Source organism: Mercenaria mercenaria, chromosome 19 (genome assembly GCF_021730395.1).
Source record: "Mercenaria mercenaria strain notata chromosome 19, MADL_Memer_1, whole genome shotgun sequence".
Taxonomy (NCBI): Eukaryota; Metazoa; Mollusca; class Bivalvia; order Venerida; family Veneridae; genus Mercenaria; species Mercenaria mercenaria.
In genome coordinates, this window is record NC_069379.1 from 1,341,016 (window position 1) to 1,360,337 (window position 19,322).

The window sequence follows — 19,322 nt, forward strand, 5'->3', positions numbered from 1 at the left end:
AATGGGCCATCTAGGATGTAAACAAGCTTTTCTTTGATTTGACCTGGTGACCTAGTTTTTGACCACATGTGACCCAGATAAAAATTTATACAATGTTTCATGCAGACAAACATTCTGACAAAGTTTCATGCACATCAAATGAACAAAGAGTGTTAACAAGCTTTTCCTTTGATTTTACTGAGTGACCTAGTTTTTGACCCTGTATGACCCAGTTTCAAACTTGGTCTAGGAATCATCAAGAAAAACATTCTTACCAAGTTTCATGAAGACAGGATCAATAAATGTGGCCTAAAGAATGTTAACAAGCTTTTCCTTTGATTCAATCTGACTAAAGTACATCTCCTATATTACGCTACGCATAGGATCTGAAAACGACCTATTCATTGCCTCGTTCTGACGGCTCTTTCGCTAGCCAATCAGACCCTAGCTTACGACATCTTGCAAATCTACATGTAGCATTGACTTTTGATATTTACAACTCTTATGTCGTATTGTATCAGATAGCCGGTTAGCTCAGTCGGTAGGCCACTTGCTTTGTAAGCTAGGGGTCCCGGGTTCGAGTCCCGGAATAACTGCATATTTTTCTTATCCTTTGACAATCGAACAGTCGTCTGATTGGATAACATAAAAATAGCAATAATGGAAATCCAAAATATACAGAAGACGAATGTGAATAGGTCGTTCTCAGATCTTCGTTTAGAAGATCAAGTACTTTAGTCAGATTGCCTTTGATTTGACCTTATGACCTCGTTTCTGACCCCATATGACCAAATTTCAAACCTGGCCTAGATATCATAGATAAACATTCATGCAGATAAAGTAAAAAATGTGGCCTTTAGGTTGTTAACAAGCTTTTCCTTTGATTTGACCTGATGACCTATTTTTTGACCCAGTTTGGATCCAGGCCTAGAGATCATCATGATAATCATTCTGTGCAAGTTCATATCAAATCAAAGCATAAATGAAACCTATATACATGGCTGAAAGGGCCAAAATAGACAATTTTGCCACTTTCAGGGGCAAAAATTCTAGAATCCATGATGGAACCTGGCCAGTTTTTGTAATGAACTGAGATCTTATTGTGACTCAAGTTGTGTGTAAGTGTGATTAAAATCGAATATAAAATGTCACTTCTATCATGTTCACAAGGTAAAAATTACCAGATTTTGGCTCTTTCAGGGGTCAATCAGGGCCGTAATACCAGAACCTATGATTGGATCTGACAGATTCATCATGGAATCCAAGATTTATTGTTGTTGAAGATATTTTGCAAGTTTGTATCAAATCAAACCTTAAACGAAGTCTCTATATGGCTGCACTATATGGCTAGTTCTCGAATACATGTTGTGTGCAAGTTTGATTATAGCTGATTGCAAAATGTTGTCTCTATCGTGTTCACAAGCTAAAAATACGCAAGTGGCCCAAACCCTGTAACCCATGATGGGATCTGGCCAGTTTTCGAAAGGAACCGAGATATTATGCCAATACAAGTTGTGTGCCAGTTTTATTAAAGTTGATTACAAAATGTGGTCTCTATTGTGTTCAGAAGCCAAAATTAGCAAATTTTGGCCATCTAAGGGACCATAACTCTGCAACTATGATGGGATCTGGTCAGTTTTCGAAAGGAACAGAGATATTAGGCCAATACAAATTGTGTTCAAGTATTATTAAAGTTGATCGCAAAATATGGTCTCTATCATGTTCACAAGCCGAAAATGGTAAATTTTGGCCCTTTAAGGGGCCATAACTCTGGAACGCATGATGGGACCTTGCCAGTTTTCGAAAGCAACCGAGATATAATGCCCATAATAGTTGTGTGCAAGTTTGATAAAAATCAAATACAAAATGTGGTCTCTATCGTGTTCACAAGGGTATTGTCGATGGACGGACGAGGGACAAAGGGTGATCACAAAAGCTCACCCTGTCATTACGTGACAGGTGAGCTAAAAAGGGAGATAAATAAAAACTTCCTCTCAATAAGCACCCCCATCCCCCCATTTGGCGAGTATAAAAATTGATTTTTTACCAGCAATAAGAAAGTCCAACAAAACTTCGATCTGTTATATATATCATAAAACTGGGAGACACAATATATAATTCAGGCATTTATTATTAATTCTTATCAGATCAATAAATATGTATAATACATATGCAAATGATTATATGAACACATTCTATGAGCACTGCATAGTAAGTTAAAATCACTTACTTTTAATAATGTTGACCTTTACCCCGCTGGTGGCAAGTGATTCCACCTTTGTGACAAGTGCAGACTGACCTTGGTCTGCATTGTTCACTATTCAGTCAGTAAATTTTCAATCAACCCTTTGAATAACTAATAGTGCTGCCCTTACTGAATAACAGACCAGTCCATTTTTTTAATTTAGCAGTGTAAAGGTTAATTAAAGGCCATATATACTCTGTCTGAAGGATGCATTTGAAACGATGATTTGGGCAACCATCTAAAGAGTCTATTTTATTGTTTCTAAGGGTGGACAACTCCAGTAGACCTATGGGCAGGAATACATTGCAAAAGTTTTCACAACAAGTTTAAAGTTATTGACAGAAAAATGTTGATTGACAATATAAATATAAAACATTATTCTGAAAAAAAAAAAGGTTGGAAAAAAAAACAGAATACATTGAATACATTTATTTTGTATTGCATAAAATTTTGCGGTTTGTGAAAAAAAAACATACACTGCTCACAAAGGCAGAATCAGTTGTGTCCAGCATGATAAGGGTTAACATGTCACAATCAAATAAAAGCAGGCAATATGTTTAATTATTCATAAACATTTTAAAATACAAACACTAACACTGTTCTCCTGGGTCAGATATACTAAAATTTACAAGATACATAAACATCCCTTGTTTTCAGAATAATAGACAGATCTAATTTTGGCAAAAAACAAAAAAAAAATAGCACCATGTAAATGCAAAATAACAAAAAATATGCAAAAACAAATTGAAATTGTTCACAGCAATAATATGTCACAAACATAACTTATGCAGAAGTTGGAAAAACATATAAAAGTAAAATATTCATAAAAGCTCAACCAAAAACTTTGAAACATGTCTGAAAATAATAGGTAATCTGATGTCTTTCAGCTTTCAGTCAGAAATAAAATCATGTAAAATATAACTTTTCATAGACAGGCTCTCTGAAATATAAAATGAGGCTTAAACACCGTATACTTTTGCTTATAAGATGCGTTATTAGGAGTCATACTTCCAGTTCAAGAAGTGGAAAGCGTGTACTACATGGAAATTAAAAGAAAAAGAAACACCAAAATGCATGTCCTATGTCGAGGTGCGTCTTATAAGTGAGTGCGTCTTATAACGGAAAATATATGGCAGGCATGCCTCTACATGTAAAATGAGGTTATCATTCCTGTACTTTGATCTTGGATGTTATATAAAGGTCTACAGATTTTTTGACAGGCCTGGATTACACAAGGTGCACAAATGCCAAGTGTGATCAAGAGCCCTGTAATATCCAGGACAGCCCATTACATCCCAGATTAACACTACCATAAAACTAACCCTTTTGCAACGAATCTCCGCCTTAGTTATTGTTTTAACTTCAGTGAGGTATGTCTAGAAACTCCTCTGGAACAAAGAAAGTCATGAATATTCATGAAAGAAGTCTAGGCACTGGTAAAATCTGGAATCAGATTTCAACCTAATGCAATTAGTTTGTGAAATATAAAAGTTAACATTTTATGGTTTCTACATTACTTCATTATAACATCTTGGAAAAGAACAATAAAATTAACAATTTACGAGTGAAAATGAAATTATTTATATATTAAATAAACCAAAATCTATGATAGTTTCCCCACAACCTTGAATCACAGATAGTATTTTGTAAATTTTAAAGTGTTATTGTCCAATTTATTTAAACTGTTACAGGACCATAATTACACCGTCACATGCATACTGTACCGTATATATAATGGGCACAGGTTAAAAAAATGGAACAATATTTGATAAAAGTTAACTGACATATGAATTCTTTTGCAAAAAACAAAAAAAATAAAATAAAAATTCAAAACCATTTATACATAATTCCAAAGAACTCCGAGGGTGGTAATCTCTTGATTAACTGAGTTATTTCCCAAATTGTAAATTTCGGCTTTTGGACAAACAAAAACTTGAATTTTGGCTTTATTTATTGATAGTTACAAAATTTTCTGATTGCCTTCATGTAAAAGCAACATTTCCACTGCGGACATTTTGTCAAATTGCTGAATTTCATTATTTCACAACTGTGATTAAGCCGAACTTTAGGGAAATGGGAAAAATAAACTTTTGGCCATAGAAATGGTATCATTAAAGACATTTTAAAAATATACTCCAAACATTCAATTATGACAAGAAAATTGCTGATTTAATTATTTCTTACAGTAAAACTACTAGTTTTGTTCTGGAAAAATATCACAAATACTTAATGCAATATATTCACAAAAAATTCACATAATGGTGCAAGTGATTTAATGACAAGATTATACAGAAATTTAACTAAATTTATATAAAAAATACAAAAATAATAAATACTAAAGAAAATTGTACAAAAGTAGAAAATACTGGCACAAAAGATCAGATCACATAATTACAAAGGCCTACTTCAGACAAAACAAGGCTATACCGGTAAGTCCCTGTTTACCTAAAATGCAAAAGACTTTTAAGGCATTGTTCACCTACAATGTAAAACAATTAGGTTCCTGCTATATTCATTCAGGCCCTGTTCACATAAACTATACCCTGATTGTTAAGGCTGAGTTTACACTGATTGTTTTTATGTGTAAATAATGAAGAAAATCATTAACGTATAATCAAAAATTTAAATGCAATGAAAAAACTAAGCATAATGTTACTAAACATAAAATATTTTCCACCAATGAATCAACAAAAGAAATAATCAAAATTTATCTCTACTTCAAAGAAAAACACAAATCATTTAAACATGTGAAGCCTCAATTAACTTAAGAACAATTTCCAAAAGCTTAAAAATGGCCGCAGAACAACTTTCTAATGCCTAAAAATGGCCATAGAACAATTTGCAAAAGCCATATTAAACTTTATGCTGAAACAATTATTACTGTAGGTTCATTTTCTGCAGCATAAAGTTTAATATGGATGCTGAACAATTTCCCGAAGTATAAAAATAGCGGTACTTTCCAATATGGATACAGAACAATTTCCTAAAGTCAGTTTGAGTGTAGATCTATTTCCTGAAGCCTCAATATGGCTTCAGAACTATTTTTTGAAGCCTCAATATTACTACAGCAGTTTCCTTTAGCCACAACAAATATGGCTCAGCTGAATTAACCTCCCTGTGACTGCATCTGTTAAATAACATGAACTTGATTCAAAACAATATCTGTAAACAGTCAAAACAAGGAAACAAGCGGCTCAGATTTTAACAATATTTTAACAATAACATTTATCAATATTTATAATTGAACATATAGGCCAATTACAATCACTCTCTCAGAACTATCAATGGACTGTCTTTATTTTCCACACATTTTGAAATTTTACACTATTTAAGTGTAGGAAACTAACTGTTCAAGGGAGGTAAACATTTCGAAGCACCTGTCAATTTCTATCGCCCTAACTGAAGAGTTACTCAGCAGTATTCAGATTTCGAGGTGGTAAATTCAAAGCATCAAAAAACCATTTTGGCATATGGAATAATTTAGGAATGAATTGCAGTTCTGCAGTTTTCATTTTGGTATGAAAGGCATTCACATGGACTTTAACCAGTACCAATATATTTCAAACCCAGATGGAAATAACTCCATCATTCTACAGTATATTATAAAATTTACTGTCTAATGTCCTTTCTCTAAAAAAAAAAAAGAAAAAGATTTTGATTAGAGCAGTGTTGCACTCTTTTAAAGTTACAAATCTGTAAATGAACAACTGTCCACAAACGGCTGCCACTGGAATGCAACAAAATAAGCTTTCAATGGGTAATATCAGACCACAATTTCACTCAAAAAACAGTTATCAAGAATTGTAACACATTCAAAAGTATACTAGTTCCTCTAAGGAAAGATATCTTAGACTGACAAATGCATTTCAGATTTTTTTCAGCAGTTTAAAGTCAAACTAAACCTCTGAAAACAGTAACTGTTATGCTATAGGAGATTAACTACAAAGTTTATCAATACATTAACATTGCTATAAGGAGGTTTCATTGCTAACTCTCTGTTTGCTGTCGTCTTCTTGTCTAGCTAATCTTTGTTTCAGCATACGTATCTGAAAAAAATATGTATAAAGCAATACATTGATTTAATAAACTTGAACTTTCTAATGCTGTAACTGTCTGACCTACAATGAAATACTGATCACCCACATGTATGCTGTATGGTCACTAGTATATGACTATAGAGTTTCACTGGAATATCTTGAAATACTAGAGCTGCTTTTGAGAAAAGCACATGTCTCCCACAACTGCCTAATCATCTGAATAGTAGTATAAGATCGGATGAGTAATGTTCGAGTGTAAACTCTACTCCCTATATATTCTTAATTCCCAATCAGACTTTCAGTGCTTTGATTATCAGAAACAACTCAAACAGACTTTCAGTGCTTTGATAAAACCCAGTTTTGATCCAACCCAATCAGACTTTCAGTGCTTTGATTATCAAAAACAATGTTTCAAGGGCCATAATTACGATGTGCCTTGGCTGATTTGGCTAGTTATTGAACTTGGCCGAGGACTTATGGCCGAACACATTTTGTTCAAGTTTGGTGAAGATTGGATGAGAAATATTTGACTTAGAGCCGGACAAGATTTGTGACAGACACACACAGACAGGAGTAAATCAATATGTTTCTAACACCACTGTGTGGTGGGAAACATAATAACATTACCTACACATGATAATGATTTCGTAGTATGTTATATGACTAAAGCCTTATTTACCAGATCAAGAAAGTTAAAAACCATAGACTTATAATTGGGAATATATACAGTTTTTGATGATAAATCACCTGTGATTCGTATCTTTCTGTCAGTGATTGCATCTGTGACTCTAACTTCTTCAGTTTCGCTTGATATTTCTTCTTGGCTTTGTCGAAGGCTGATATAAGGGCACTAAAAGAAGAACAAATTCATCTGATTACTTTTTCGAATCCTGTTTAGTTTCAGCAGGATAATAAGTAACATTTGTAGCAGTTCTGTTACTTTCTACTTCCTGTTGTTTCACATTAACAGCTGAAGCCCATAAATAATAGTTTCTGAGAAATCTACTTACATGCAAAAGTTGAAAAAGGGACATAATTTTTTAAAAAGCAGCTAGAGTTATGTAACTTGCCAGGTAAGATCAACTCCTGATGCTATAGACATGTGTGAAGTTTGAAAGCACATAGCCAAGTCTTTTTTGAGACACCTGGTTACAGTCAAAATTTTGCAATGAAGATGCAGATGATATGGCCATGCAAGTGCAAAAACAAGAAGATCTAATACCTAACATTCTACAGGCTTATGTTCCCTGCAACAACGTCATAAAAGACAATGTGTCTGAAATCGTTGACCATTCGCCTCTCGATTCTTGAGGAGAAGCTGGCAGTTACTTGCCAAGAACAAGTAAGTATTGGTACAGAACCACTGTAACACTGGTTAGATAAACTGCCTACCATTACATAACTGAACACTGTTCAAAAGCAGGCTTAAATTCCTCACCCCCACTAGCCCCCCCCCAAAAAAACCCACACATACCCCATTATGTTTTCAAACTTTTCTATTCCGAATCTGTAGAATTATTTATTTCTCTTTCTGATGAAAATTAAAACTTACGAAAAGACAACTCACCTATTAGCTCTTTTCAAGTCATTAACAAACTCGGCGGACTGTTGATGACGTATTTCCGAGTTCCGAGACAATTTCTCCAAAGCACCTACAAGCTCGGACACTTGATTTTTCAATTTCTTCTCCCGTCTCAAAGAGTCTGTCAACTCTCGCATTACATCCGGCAAGTCATGTGACTGGTAATCAGCCAATGATGTGGGAGGAGTTGATCTGTCACTTCCAGACTGCAAGAAACATGTATTTTTCAATAATTATATATTTAACTCTCAATTTGGCAGAATATATTCAAGACAAAAACTGGATTTTTATCAGTATTAAATTAACCGAAGTTGCAGCTCATATTCATATTTTCTGTTAAATAGCACTAACTACAGTAAAGACATTAATATTCATATATTCGTGGGGACTACTTTTAATGGATTTCATGGTTGTGACAATACGCCAAATATAATCCTAATGAACAAAGAACACTGCGTTTTCACTTAATTTTCAAACTGTGAAATCCAAGAATTAATATCCTTAATGGCCAAATCCATGAAATGTTATGCTACAAAATTAAATGATTTCACAGTACATGTATATCTTTTCAAGCCCATCAGTTCAATGGGTCACATTTTGTATAGGTTTTACATAACATGATATATATTATGCATTTTATAGGTTTTTGTTTGTTGTCAGGCTATAAGACAACTTTTCCAGCTTTTGATGTTGGAGGGAGAGCCCCTGGTGGCCTTCTGAGCATTAATTCAGGCACGGACTGGCGCCCAAGTAGAAGTACAGACCTTCCGTAAGACGGATGAATTCCTCACATGAAAAACTCTACACTCCCAAGGGAGGAGTGAAACCCACTTGAAGGGTTGAGGGGAGTTGAGGGGAAGTTATTTATAGCCAGGGTCATTAATTGCTGAGCACACAGAGGCTCCTTACCGAGTTCAGCCCATGAAAAAATCTATTTACTCAAGTATTCCCCATCTTTTATTTTTTATTTTGTTGGGTTACACAGAAAAATCAAACGTCATTTGCCCTTCTAGGTATTAAATCAGGCATGTGTTAGCACCTTGGTAGAACCACCAACTTTCCATAAGCCAGCTGGATTGATTATTCACATATTTTTTTTTACCTCAAATTCAAGTAATGAAACAACAGTGGCTTGGGCAAGTGCTCAAAAGTCTGTGAACAACTTTCAACAGCTTTGCATAAAGCCCCCCTCTAGCTTGCAATTCTAGTTAGGAAACAACAAAAATAAACACTTGTAATGTAAGTATCCCCAAAATATCAAACATTACCTTATCACTTAACAGGTCATCCTGTGGCCTTGACCCCTCAGTGACCTCCGACTTGAGATGATCTATCTGTACCAGGTAAGCATGTTCCTGGGACTCCATACTGTTCAGTCGCAGTTCTAGGGAACGTTTCTCCTTCTCCAACAGGTAATTTTGAGCTTTAAGTTCTGCCTTCTCCTCCTACATACAGAAATCCATCAGTATCATGAAAGTACTAAAGATACATACATGTCTTGCTAACCTGTTTTTCCAATAACTGATTTAACTAAAAACAGTGTGATACCTGTAAATTGTAACAAGAGCTGTCTAATGGCAAAGTGCTTGAATAAAGCCCTTCAACGTAATACTAGCTTACATGCTAGAGCTTTAGCAAAACTTTATAAGTTGAGAAAAGGGGTGTAATTTTGCTAAAATGTAAGTCAGAGAGACAAAACTTGCCATGTGAGGTCATCCCAACATGCCAAAGATGTCTTTAAAATCTGAAAGCATTAATTCTGGTCAAGTAATTCCCGAGAAACATGCTTTCATGCAAAACTGTCACAAAATTTCTAAATTTCAACAGGGGCATTATTTTGACTACATGAAACTTAGATTTAAGTAACTTGAAACATAAGGCCATCTCATTATGCCAAAGACATGTGTGAAGTTTGAAAGCTTTTGGCCTAGTAGTTGTTGAGAAACTTGCTTACATGTAAAACTTGAACCTGAAATTCTGAGTTAAAAAGGGACATCATTTTGACAAAATAAAAGCTAGAGTTATGTAACTTGTCCTGGAAGATAATCTAATGATGCTTAAGACATGTGTGGAGTTTGCAAGCATTTGGCCAAGTAGTTGTTGAGAAACCTGCTTACATGCAAAACTTTTGTAATGGGGTGATTACAAAAGCTCTATCATTTGAAAAATTTCAAATACTGTGAAATCATTTAAATTCACTGACATGAAATTTCATGCAAACATGAAAAAGGACTGTTTCGCGCGGGCTTTAATTCGCGCATTTTCAATTTTAGAAATGAAAAATTAAAATTAAGAAATAATATTAGCACGGTCTTAAATTTGCGCATCGGTCCTAGCGCGAAATACGCGAAAATTCGTCCTACTCGAATAAAAATGATTTCACAGTAGTCGACCTAAAGTGGGAGTAATGATGACTCTGTATTGCTCCTCAAGAGCTTCACTGCTCAAACATGTAAAACAGGAACAGTTCTGCAGTGTATCAGAGGCAAAGATTTTCAATGCTTTTCATAGAGCCATACAGGGAAACCTCGACTCATTCCTGTCAGCAATGTTTTATAATCAAGATAGCTTTTACAATTGAAGTAGGTCACCCAAGGAAAATTTCTGTGGAATTATTTCAAACTCAGACCAGTGGTTAACTAGGAAATGGCATTTGAAGATTTTTACATTTTAAGCTCTGGCAGCCGTTTTTTTATATATAATGTTATTTTTTTTTTTTTTTTATGAACACTCTTGGTAGTCACCCTACAAGGAATATTTCTGTGACACTAGGACCAACTATTTTTGACGTTCCTGTTATATACATATTATAAGGAAACTGGCTGCCATATTTCTGATTAACCAGAATAATTTAAACAATCTTTCATGGCCATTAAACTCCTGTATAAATTAAGCTGCAATCTACTTTTTGGCCAGTAATTTCCTGCATAAAATAATTTGCAATTTACTTTTTTGGACAGTAATTTCCTGCATAAAATATTTTGCAATTTACCTTTTTGGCCATTGAATTCCTGCATAAATTAATTTGCCATTCATCTTCATGGGCATTAATTTCCTGTATTAGTTAATATGCATTAACCTCCATGGCCATTAAATTAAGGCATAAATTTTGCAATTAACCTCTATGGCCATTAAAGTTTTGCATAAATTAATTTGCAATTAACCTCCATGGCCATTAAATTCCAGTAAAAATTAATTCGCAATTAACCTCCATGGCCATTAAATTCTTGCATAAATTTGGAATTTACCTTTATGGCCATTAATTTCCTGCATAAATTAATCTATAATTTCCCAGTATGGCCATTAACTTTCTGCATAAATCAATTAACAATTAACCTCCATTTGCAATTTACCTTCATGGCCATTAATTCCTGCATAATCACAGCATTTTCTAAATCCAATCTGTGTGCATCATTTTTACACTTCCTGTCTAGTTCAGGCTCACAATGCACACTTTCTAATTCCATCACAGTTAAATGCACAGTACTTTGTTCATTTTTCAGTCTCTGAATGTAGTCCCTTAACCGTCTTTCATCTCCTTTAGTGAACTCCGTATCACCGCTTCCTGCAGAACTTGATGTGCTGAATATTTAAAAGAAAACATTTTAAAGATATCCAATGGCCATCTTTCACTAAATTACTTTACAGATATTTACTTCAGAAATAGAAAATCCTCATCAAGTGTATTCAACTTTATCAAATATATAAATTATTTGTGTATGTAGAGATACATTCATACTTGCATGCATGTCATGCAGCAGCAGTAGTTTGTTAAAAAAAACTTCCAGTTTTTTAGTGGTAGTACACATTTATACTGTGTTTAGCTACATGTATGTGTTATTTTAAACTTAATGCATAGTACTGTTGATACATATAAACATGTTAATTTTACGTTCACTTGAACTATATGTAGTAATTGTTCATATTTTCAAATAAAACATTTGGGCCTAGTAATGCCTTTAATAATATCTTATCTTTAAACCATTCTTGCATTTTTTTTCTATCACGTAAAAGTGGGCATTTTACAATTAGTTATATTCTTGATCTCAAAACAGTAATGTAGCCAACAATTCACTGCATGTATATACAAGTCAAGGGGTATATAACTGACCAGTCTCAAATCTTTGTCACCTGATTGGTTGATTTTGTTGGGATAATGCATGTTTTTTTGTACTATAACATCTGAAGAAGGATTGGTTGGTGTCCGAGCCCGGTAGGGTGAGAGTACCAATGTATCCTGAGGGATTCGGAAGATGTTATAACATGAAATGAACATGCACTAACACTATCTTAGCATCAAGTGCTTAAAAACCAATAAATGAATACAATGTCCTTCATTGTTATTAAATTTCCATGAAATGTGCAGGAATGTCTGAGTTCTTTTTTCACACTGATGTCATTTCCTTTTGAATTATCCGTTATGGGGTCGTAATATGTTTATGTTTTGCCACAGCATAAGTATATATGTAAAATGATGTTTTAACAGCATGTGAGCACAAGAATCTCTGTTAACACACATTTTCTTTCCTGTTAAAACACCAGCCAAAAATTGACAAGAATAGCAGTTTTATGCTAGAATGTGCTAAATGTCATGGTTTCAGAACTGAGGTTTATATCCTTGCAACTAATATTTATTACTGTCAAACCTGTAATAAGAAACCAGTCAAGGGAAACAAAATCTGACTGCTTAAAGCAGGTTAATATTACAACAGTCAATCTTGGAAGTTAGCTAGCTGACTGCTTAAATCATGTAGTTGCTTAATACAGGTGGCTGTTAAGGCAGGTTCAACTGTATATCTGCAAGTATATATGAAAGAGCTTGATGACCTGTCTGTCAAGGAGAGAACCACACAACTTATTTAGAAAGGAAAATATTTCATTATGCAGCTGTAATTAAACAGGGTTGCCACTAAGTTGAGAAAATGAAATTCCCTGACTTTTCCCTGACTAAACCACTCTTTTCATTGACCAATACCACAATACTGCTTCGTCCTCCCCTACAGCTGTCCAATCCATCCTTTTATATTTATTTTGTTTCAGATATAACTGTCTGCTCTGGAGGCAAGGGTCTTCAGTCTTCAAACTTCCAAAATTGACATAAAAATGAAATTGATTCAAACACATTTAAATTATGTTTATACACAATTACACCAAAATGTGTTTGGAGATACTTAAAAATACTGAACATTTTAAACATCAACAAAGAATTTCATTTTTCCCTGACTTTTCTAAAATTTCATTTTTCACTGACCATTATCGAAATTTCCCTGACAATTCACTCACCTTGAAAAAAAAGTTTTCCCCTGACTTTTCAAGGTAAATGGCAACCCTGCTAAAAGTTTCATTTCCAGCTCAAATTCTTACCTAGCTGTTTTACTAGTATTAGACAGATCTTCCCATGGTCTGGCTGGTGACTGTCGACCATAATTCACTCCGAATGTTTTATCAAGTTTTTGAAGCATATGTTTGCTAACATTTTCTGCAGCTCTTCTAGACTGGTGGGCACGTTGGAGTATTGACGCTATTTCCTCTTGGCCATCTGTAAAACTATCACCACCTACGCAGAAAGGACAACAGTGGTAGCAAGTTAATTGAATTTTCAGAATATTTTCTAAGGAGTATAAACTTATTTACATGTAGGCATACACATTTTGAAATATCAACTTCTCTAATATGCCAAATTTTCTTCTTTTTTTTTTGTTTTTGTTTTTTTTTGTTAAATAACAACATTATATGTCATATGGCGACTTTCAAGCTTGTGGTGTTGGAAGAAGATCTGAGGTGCCACCTTTAAGCATTATTTCAGGTTCACACAGTCACCTGGGTAGAATCACCAGCCTTAGGCAATCTAGCAATCTAGCTGGATGACTTTCTCACATGAATAAATTCTGCATCACAAGCGATGTCTCAATCAATGGTAGTGAGAGGCAAGTGATTTGACCTTAACCACTAAGCCACATAAGCCATAGCTCAACTAATACTTCCAAGTTCTTCCTCGGTATTGTCTAATGGATCATGCTACTTGTGGGTAAAACCACAGACCTTATGAAAGTCACTAGGCTGATTTGTTCAAAAGAAAGAAATAAATAGCCTAAATCTAAGCATTAAATCTTCACTTTCTTAATACAAATAAGAAAACTGTTATAAAATAAACAACTCACCTAATCCACCCAGACCTGCCGCTCGACAATTTGCTAACACCGAACCTAACTCACTTTCTAACAAAGCACATATAATTTCATACGTCTCTGTACATAACTGACTATAATTTAACACAATTTGTAACGCCGTATTATTTGATTCATATTTCCCTATTAAAACTGTTAATCTATCACAGTTTGCCTTCGACTCCTCTAACGTCAAGTTCGCAACATCTATCTGCGATTTATAATTATCTACTTGGCTCTGTAGCCTTTCAAGTTCTATTTCGAATTCTGTCACACGTGAATCAACGTCACTTATTCCGGACTTGTCACTAGCGTTCTGAACTATTTCCTGAACGTTTGAGCCTTTCCATAAACTTTGCACCAGATGTTCCGCTACTTTAGTGTTTGGCATCTACAAAGGAATGACAAAAAAGAAAAGGTCATGGACTGAAAAATTAAAAAAAAATTTCTAAAATATACCGATTTATTTTCCTATTAAACAAAAACAGACTGAAATTGTGTTATTTTGCAACAAAATCGCAATTTGTCCATCACAATTATCATGTCACAGTGTCAGATGTCATAGCGACACACTGGAAAAGAAAAACACACAAAACTGGCAAACTTTTGGTGGATCTCGACAAGGATGTAGATAATATCTCATGATATCCAGTTACATTAAAAAATGTATCTTCAATAGTAACTTTCTCTTGAATAAAATCATTGTCGTTCTAGGGCCCACTTGTTCAAAACTTTAACAGGTGATTAAGGTAACGGTTGATTAACTTTTAGAGTTACATTTCAACATTTTAAAAGACTTATTAAAACATATTATAATTAAAGAATTATGAAAACTAAAAAGTCTTTACAGTAAAATTAAAACATCTCACAAGTGGTTCCAATCATGCCTAATATTTTGAATAAAAATTTAACAGGCCGTTAGTTTAACAGCTAATTAAAGTTTCGAACAATTGGGTCGAGATGTTTATTATTGTACCATACAGGCTGAGTCTTTGTGATATCTAAACTCCTACCAAAGACTTTATTCAACATTAAATCACTGTTTGAGATATGTTATATCTTAAGCAACATTTCAGATAACTTAGCTCTAAGTCTTTTGCAAAGAAAAATTTCTTTAATTCTATTAAAAAGGCAAATGTTATTCAAACAACAAAACAGAAGATGCATGATGGGTATTTAAACTTTCCTACAATCAATCCCTATTTTCACTACTGATGAAATGGTCAGATCAACTGTTAACCTGTTCTTTTTTTCCAAGATGATGAGAAACTGAAGTTTTAAGGTAGTGGAATCAACAATGACAACTTTAAAACTAATTCTAACATGATCTGATTCATTTTCCTATTAAACAAAGAAGGCAGAAAACGGTGAATTATTATACAACAAATCACTGTTCTGATGTCACAATTATTACGTCATGGCGTCAAACGGCATAGCAGCACGCTGGTAAAGAAACCGACTGAAAACAGGCAAATATTTAATGAATGTCATCAAGGATGCACTTAAAAATCATTGGTAACGTGTTAGAATCGAAATAATATATCTCAGTTAGTGATTTGCTCTTGAATAAATCATTGTCGTTCAGATGCGTATTATTATATCACTCGGGTTGCGCCCTAGTGATATAATTCCTTCGCATCTGAAGTCCAAACAATGATTTATTCAACGACAAATCACTGGATGAGATATATTATTCTTAAACTAGAGTTGCTTTTGAGAAAAGCGCATGTCTCCCACAACTGCCTAATCATCTAAATAGCAAGCCAGTCTTTATATACTGTTTACTCACTACAAATATACCCTTAAGAGCAAAAAGGCCGATTTTGGGTAATTCAAGGGCCATAATTCTGGAGTGCCTCGGGCGATTTGGCTAGTTAATGAACCTGGTCAAGGAGTTATGGTAAAAAACATTTGGTTTAGGTTTGGTGAAGATCGGGTGAGAAATGTTGGACTTATAGCGCGGACGAGAATAAAAAGGCCGATTTTCGGTAATTCAAGGGCCATAATTCCAAAGTACCTGGGTCGATTTGGCTAGTTATCGAACTTGGCCGCGGACCTATGGTCAAACACATTTTGTTAAAGTTTGGTGATGATCGGATGAGAAATGTTCGACTTAAGAGCACGGACAAGAGTAACAAGAGGACCATGATGGTCCTGAATCGCTCACCTGTTCCCACATGACACGTGACCCATTTTCAAACTTGACCTAGATATCATCAAGATGAACATTCTGACCAATTTTTATGAAGATCCATTCACAAGTATGGCCTCTAGAGATTCACAAGGTTTTTCTATTTTTAGACCTACTGACCTAGTTTTTGACAACACATGACCCAGTTTCGAACTTGACCTAGATATCATCAAGATGAACATTCAGACCAATTTTCATACAGATCCCATGAAAAATATGGCCTTTACAGAGGTCACAAGGTTTTTCTATTATTTGACCTACTGACCTAGTTTTTGAAGGCACGTAACCCAGTTTCAAACCTGACCCAGATATCATCAAGATGAACATTCTGACCAATTTTCATGAAGATCCATCCACAAGTATGGCCTTCAGAGAGGTCACAAGGTTTTTCTATTTTTAGACCTACTGACCTAGTTTTTGACCGCACGTGACCCAGTTTCGAACTTGACCTAGATATCATCAAGATGAACATTCAGACCAACTTTCATACAGATCCCAGAAAAATATGGCCTTTAGAGAGGTCACAAGCTTTTTCTATTATTTGACCTACTGACCTAGTTTTTGATGGCACGTGACCCAGTTTCGAACTTGACCTAGATATCATCAAGGTAAACGTTCTGACCAATTTTCATGACGATCTTGTGAAATATATGGCCTCTAGAGAGGTCACAAGGTTTTTCTATTTTTAGACCTACTGACCTAGTTTTTGAAGGCACGTGACCCAGTTTCGAACTTGACCTAGATATCATCAAGGTGAACATTCTGACCAATTTTCATGAAGATCTTGTGAAATATATGGCCTCTAGAGAGGTCACAAGGTATTTCTATTTTTAGACCTACTGACCTAGTTTTTGATGGCACTTGACCCAGTTTCGAACTTGACCTAGATATCATTAAGATGAACATTCTGACCAACTTTCATAAAGATCACACAAAAAAATGTGACCTCTAGAGTGGTCACAGGCAAAAGTTTACGCACGGACGGACGACGGACGCTGCGCGATCACAAAAGCTCACCTTGTCACTATGTGACAGGTGAGCTAAAAAGGCCGATTTTCGGTAATTCAAGGGCCATAACTCCAAAGTGCCTGGACCGATTTGGCTCATTATCGCACTTGCCCTACTAGAGCGCATGCACATTCATCAAGTCAAAAGGACTCCTATAGACTGCATGCGCATTCCTGGAGCCAAAAGGACCCCTGTACTACTCATGCTAAAAGGACCTTTTGGCTCCAGGAATGCGCCTAAAATTTGAGCATTTTTCGGTAATTCAAGGGCAATAATTCCAAAGTGCCTAAGCTGATTTGGCTAGTTATCAAACTTGGCTGAGCACTTATTGGCAGACACATTTTGTTGAAGTTTGGTGAAGATCGGATGAGAAATGTTCGACTTAGAGTGCGGACAAGCTTTGTGACAGACACACATACAGACACACACACACACAGACTGGAGTAAATCAATATGTCTCCCACACCACTGTGTGGTGGGAGACATAATAACCCATGAACTGCAACTTACATTTTTATTTGTGTTACATTTAGGTGTACAATCATTAATTTCATTTTATAGGTTATCTGACACATTACAAATTTGCTCACATGGACAGTCATGAAGGTCATGTTTAGGATTATCATGGTCAAAAAATATACACATGTAAGATACTTTCATTCAAATTGCATGGATCCGGTATATACCAGAGTCTGTAATTTATCACAGGCGCTTCAGGTCTTGTTTAGTCACATTCAACTTTTACTTACCTAAAACAAACAACTTATACCATTTAAGACTTGTACTTACCCCTAAATTACTGATCTCGCTCCCCAGGACGGGTCTCTCTGAGCTACTGACCGTCTTTAACTTTTTAAGCTCTGCTACTTTAGCTACTGGGAAACTATCTGATGCTTTGGTTGGGGTTAGATTCACTGCTGGTCTGCAACAAATATTCAGTAGATATGAATGACAATTATAGAAACATGTTGTTAATTATGACCAAACCTGGGGACCAGTTAACCGAGACGCACAATGTTTAAACATTTAAAGATTTACATCCAGTCTATCCTATTAATCCAAGGACGAAAGTCAAACAAACTTTTAATAGTTGTGTCATTTAACTGTGTCATAGAAACATTTTTAAAACGAAAAACAGTTGAATATTGTTACCTCGATATGGGTTAGCTTGATACTCTGGTTAGCACAATGTGTTTTAGTCAGTCACGACATTTCTCTATACATTTTAATGGTATTATTTATCATTACCTCAATATTTTTAGCTCGATATTTTGTTTCGCTAGCTGAGATTTTGCAGTCACGTCAAATTACTTGTACTGTTTTTACACCTGGTTTCCTTGATATCACAGCTTGTCAAAAAATGTCCATGCTATTTGTAAGGTGTGAAAACAATCTATTGTCTGGCAATGTATTAATTATAATCAGGTTAGTTTGTGTGTTTGTTTTGTTTGTTAATTAATTTTTAATCCAATTTAAATGTCAACAAGTTTGCATTTATTTCCCAATGTCCTACCCATGATTTTCTAAGTCCAAAAGGGGCAATAATTATTGCAAAAAGCAGGATGGAGTTATGTTGCTTGATGTACAGGGTCAGCTTATGATGGTGAACAAGTGTTGCAAGTTCCAAAGCAATAGCTTTGATAGTTTAGGAGAAAAGTTGACCTAAACATAAAACTTAACCAAGAAATCTGATATTTTCTAAGTCCAAAAGGGGCAATAATTCTTGCAAAAAGCAGGATGGAGTTATGTTTCTTGAAGTACAGGGTCTGCTAATGATGGTGAACAAGTATTCCAAGTTTGAAAGCAATAGCTTTGATAGTTTAGGAGAAAAGTTGACCTAAACATAAAACTTAACCAAGAAATCTGATATTTTCTAAGTACAAAAGGGGCCATAAATCTTGCAAAAAACAGGATGGAGTTATGTTTCGTGCTATACGGGGTCAGCTTATGATGGTGAACAAGTATTCCAAGTTTCAAAGCAATAGCTTTGATAGTTTAGGAGAAAAGCTGACCTAAACATAAAACTTAACCAGGCAACACCGACGCCGACACTGCTCAAGTGATGACAATAACTCATCATTTTTTTTCAACAAGAGGACCATGATGATCCTGA

General features: G+C 34.9%; 1 protein-coding gene across 1 annotated transcript in view; it reads right to left on the reverse strand.

The window, feature by feature from the left end:
- Positions 1-2,092: 2,092 nt before the first annotated feature.
- LOC123542403 (colorectal mutant cancer protein-like) overlaps positions 2,093-19,322 on the reverse strand; it is a 66,072-nt gene continuing 48,842 nt past the window's right edge. Inside the window, exons 12-19 of the mRNA XM_045328238.2 lie at positions 17,999-18,131; positions 14,005-14,401; positions 13,208-13,400; positions 11,197-11,425; positions 9,112-9,288; positions 7,829-8,049; positions 7,009-7,111; positions 2,093-6,270 (exon numbers count right to left, since the gene is read on the reverse strand). Of these exons, the coding sequence (XP_045184173.2) occupies positions 6,193-6,270; positions 7,009-7,111; positions 7,829-8,049; positions 9,112-9,288; positions 11,197-11,425; positions 13,208-13,400; positions 14,005-14,401; positions 17,999-18,131 (1,531 nt within the window). The 3' untranslated portion in view covers positions 2,093-6,192. The remainder of the gene's footprint in view (positions 6,271-7,008; positions 7,112-7,828; positions 8,050-9,111; positions 9,289-11,196; positions 11,426-13,207; positions 13,401-14,004; positions 14,402-17,998; positions 18,132-19,322) is intronic.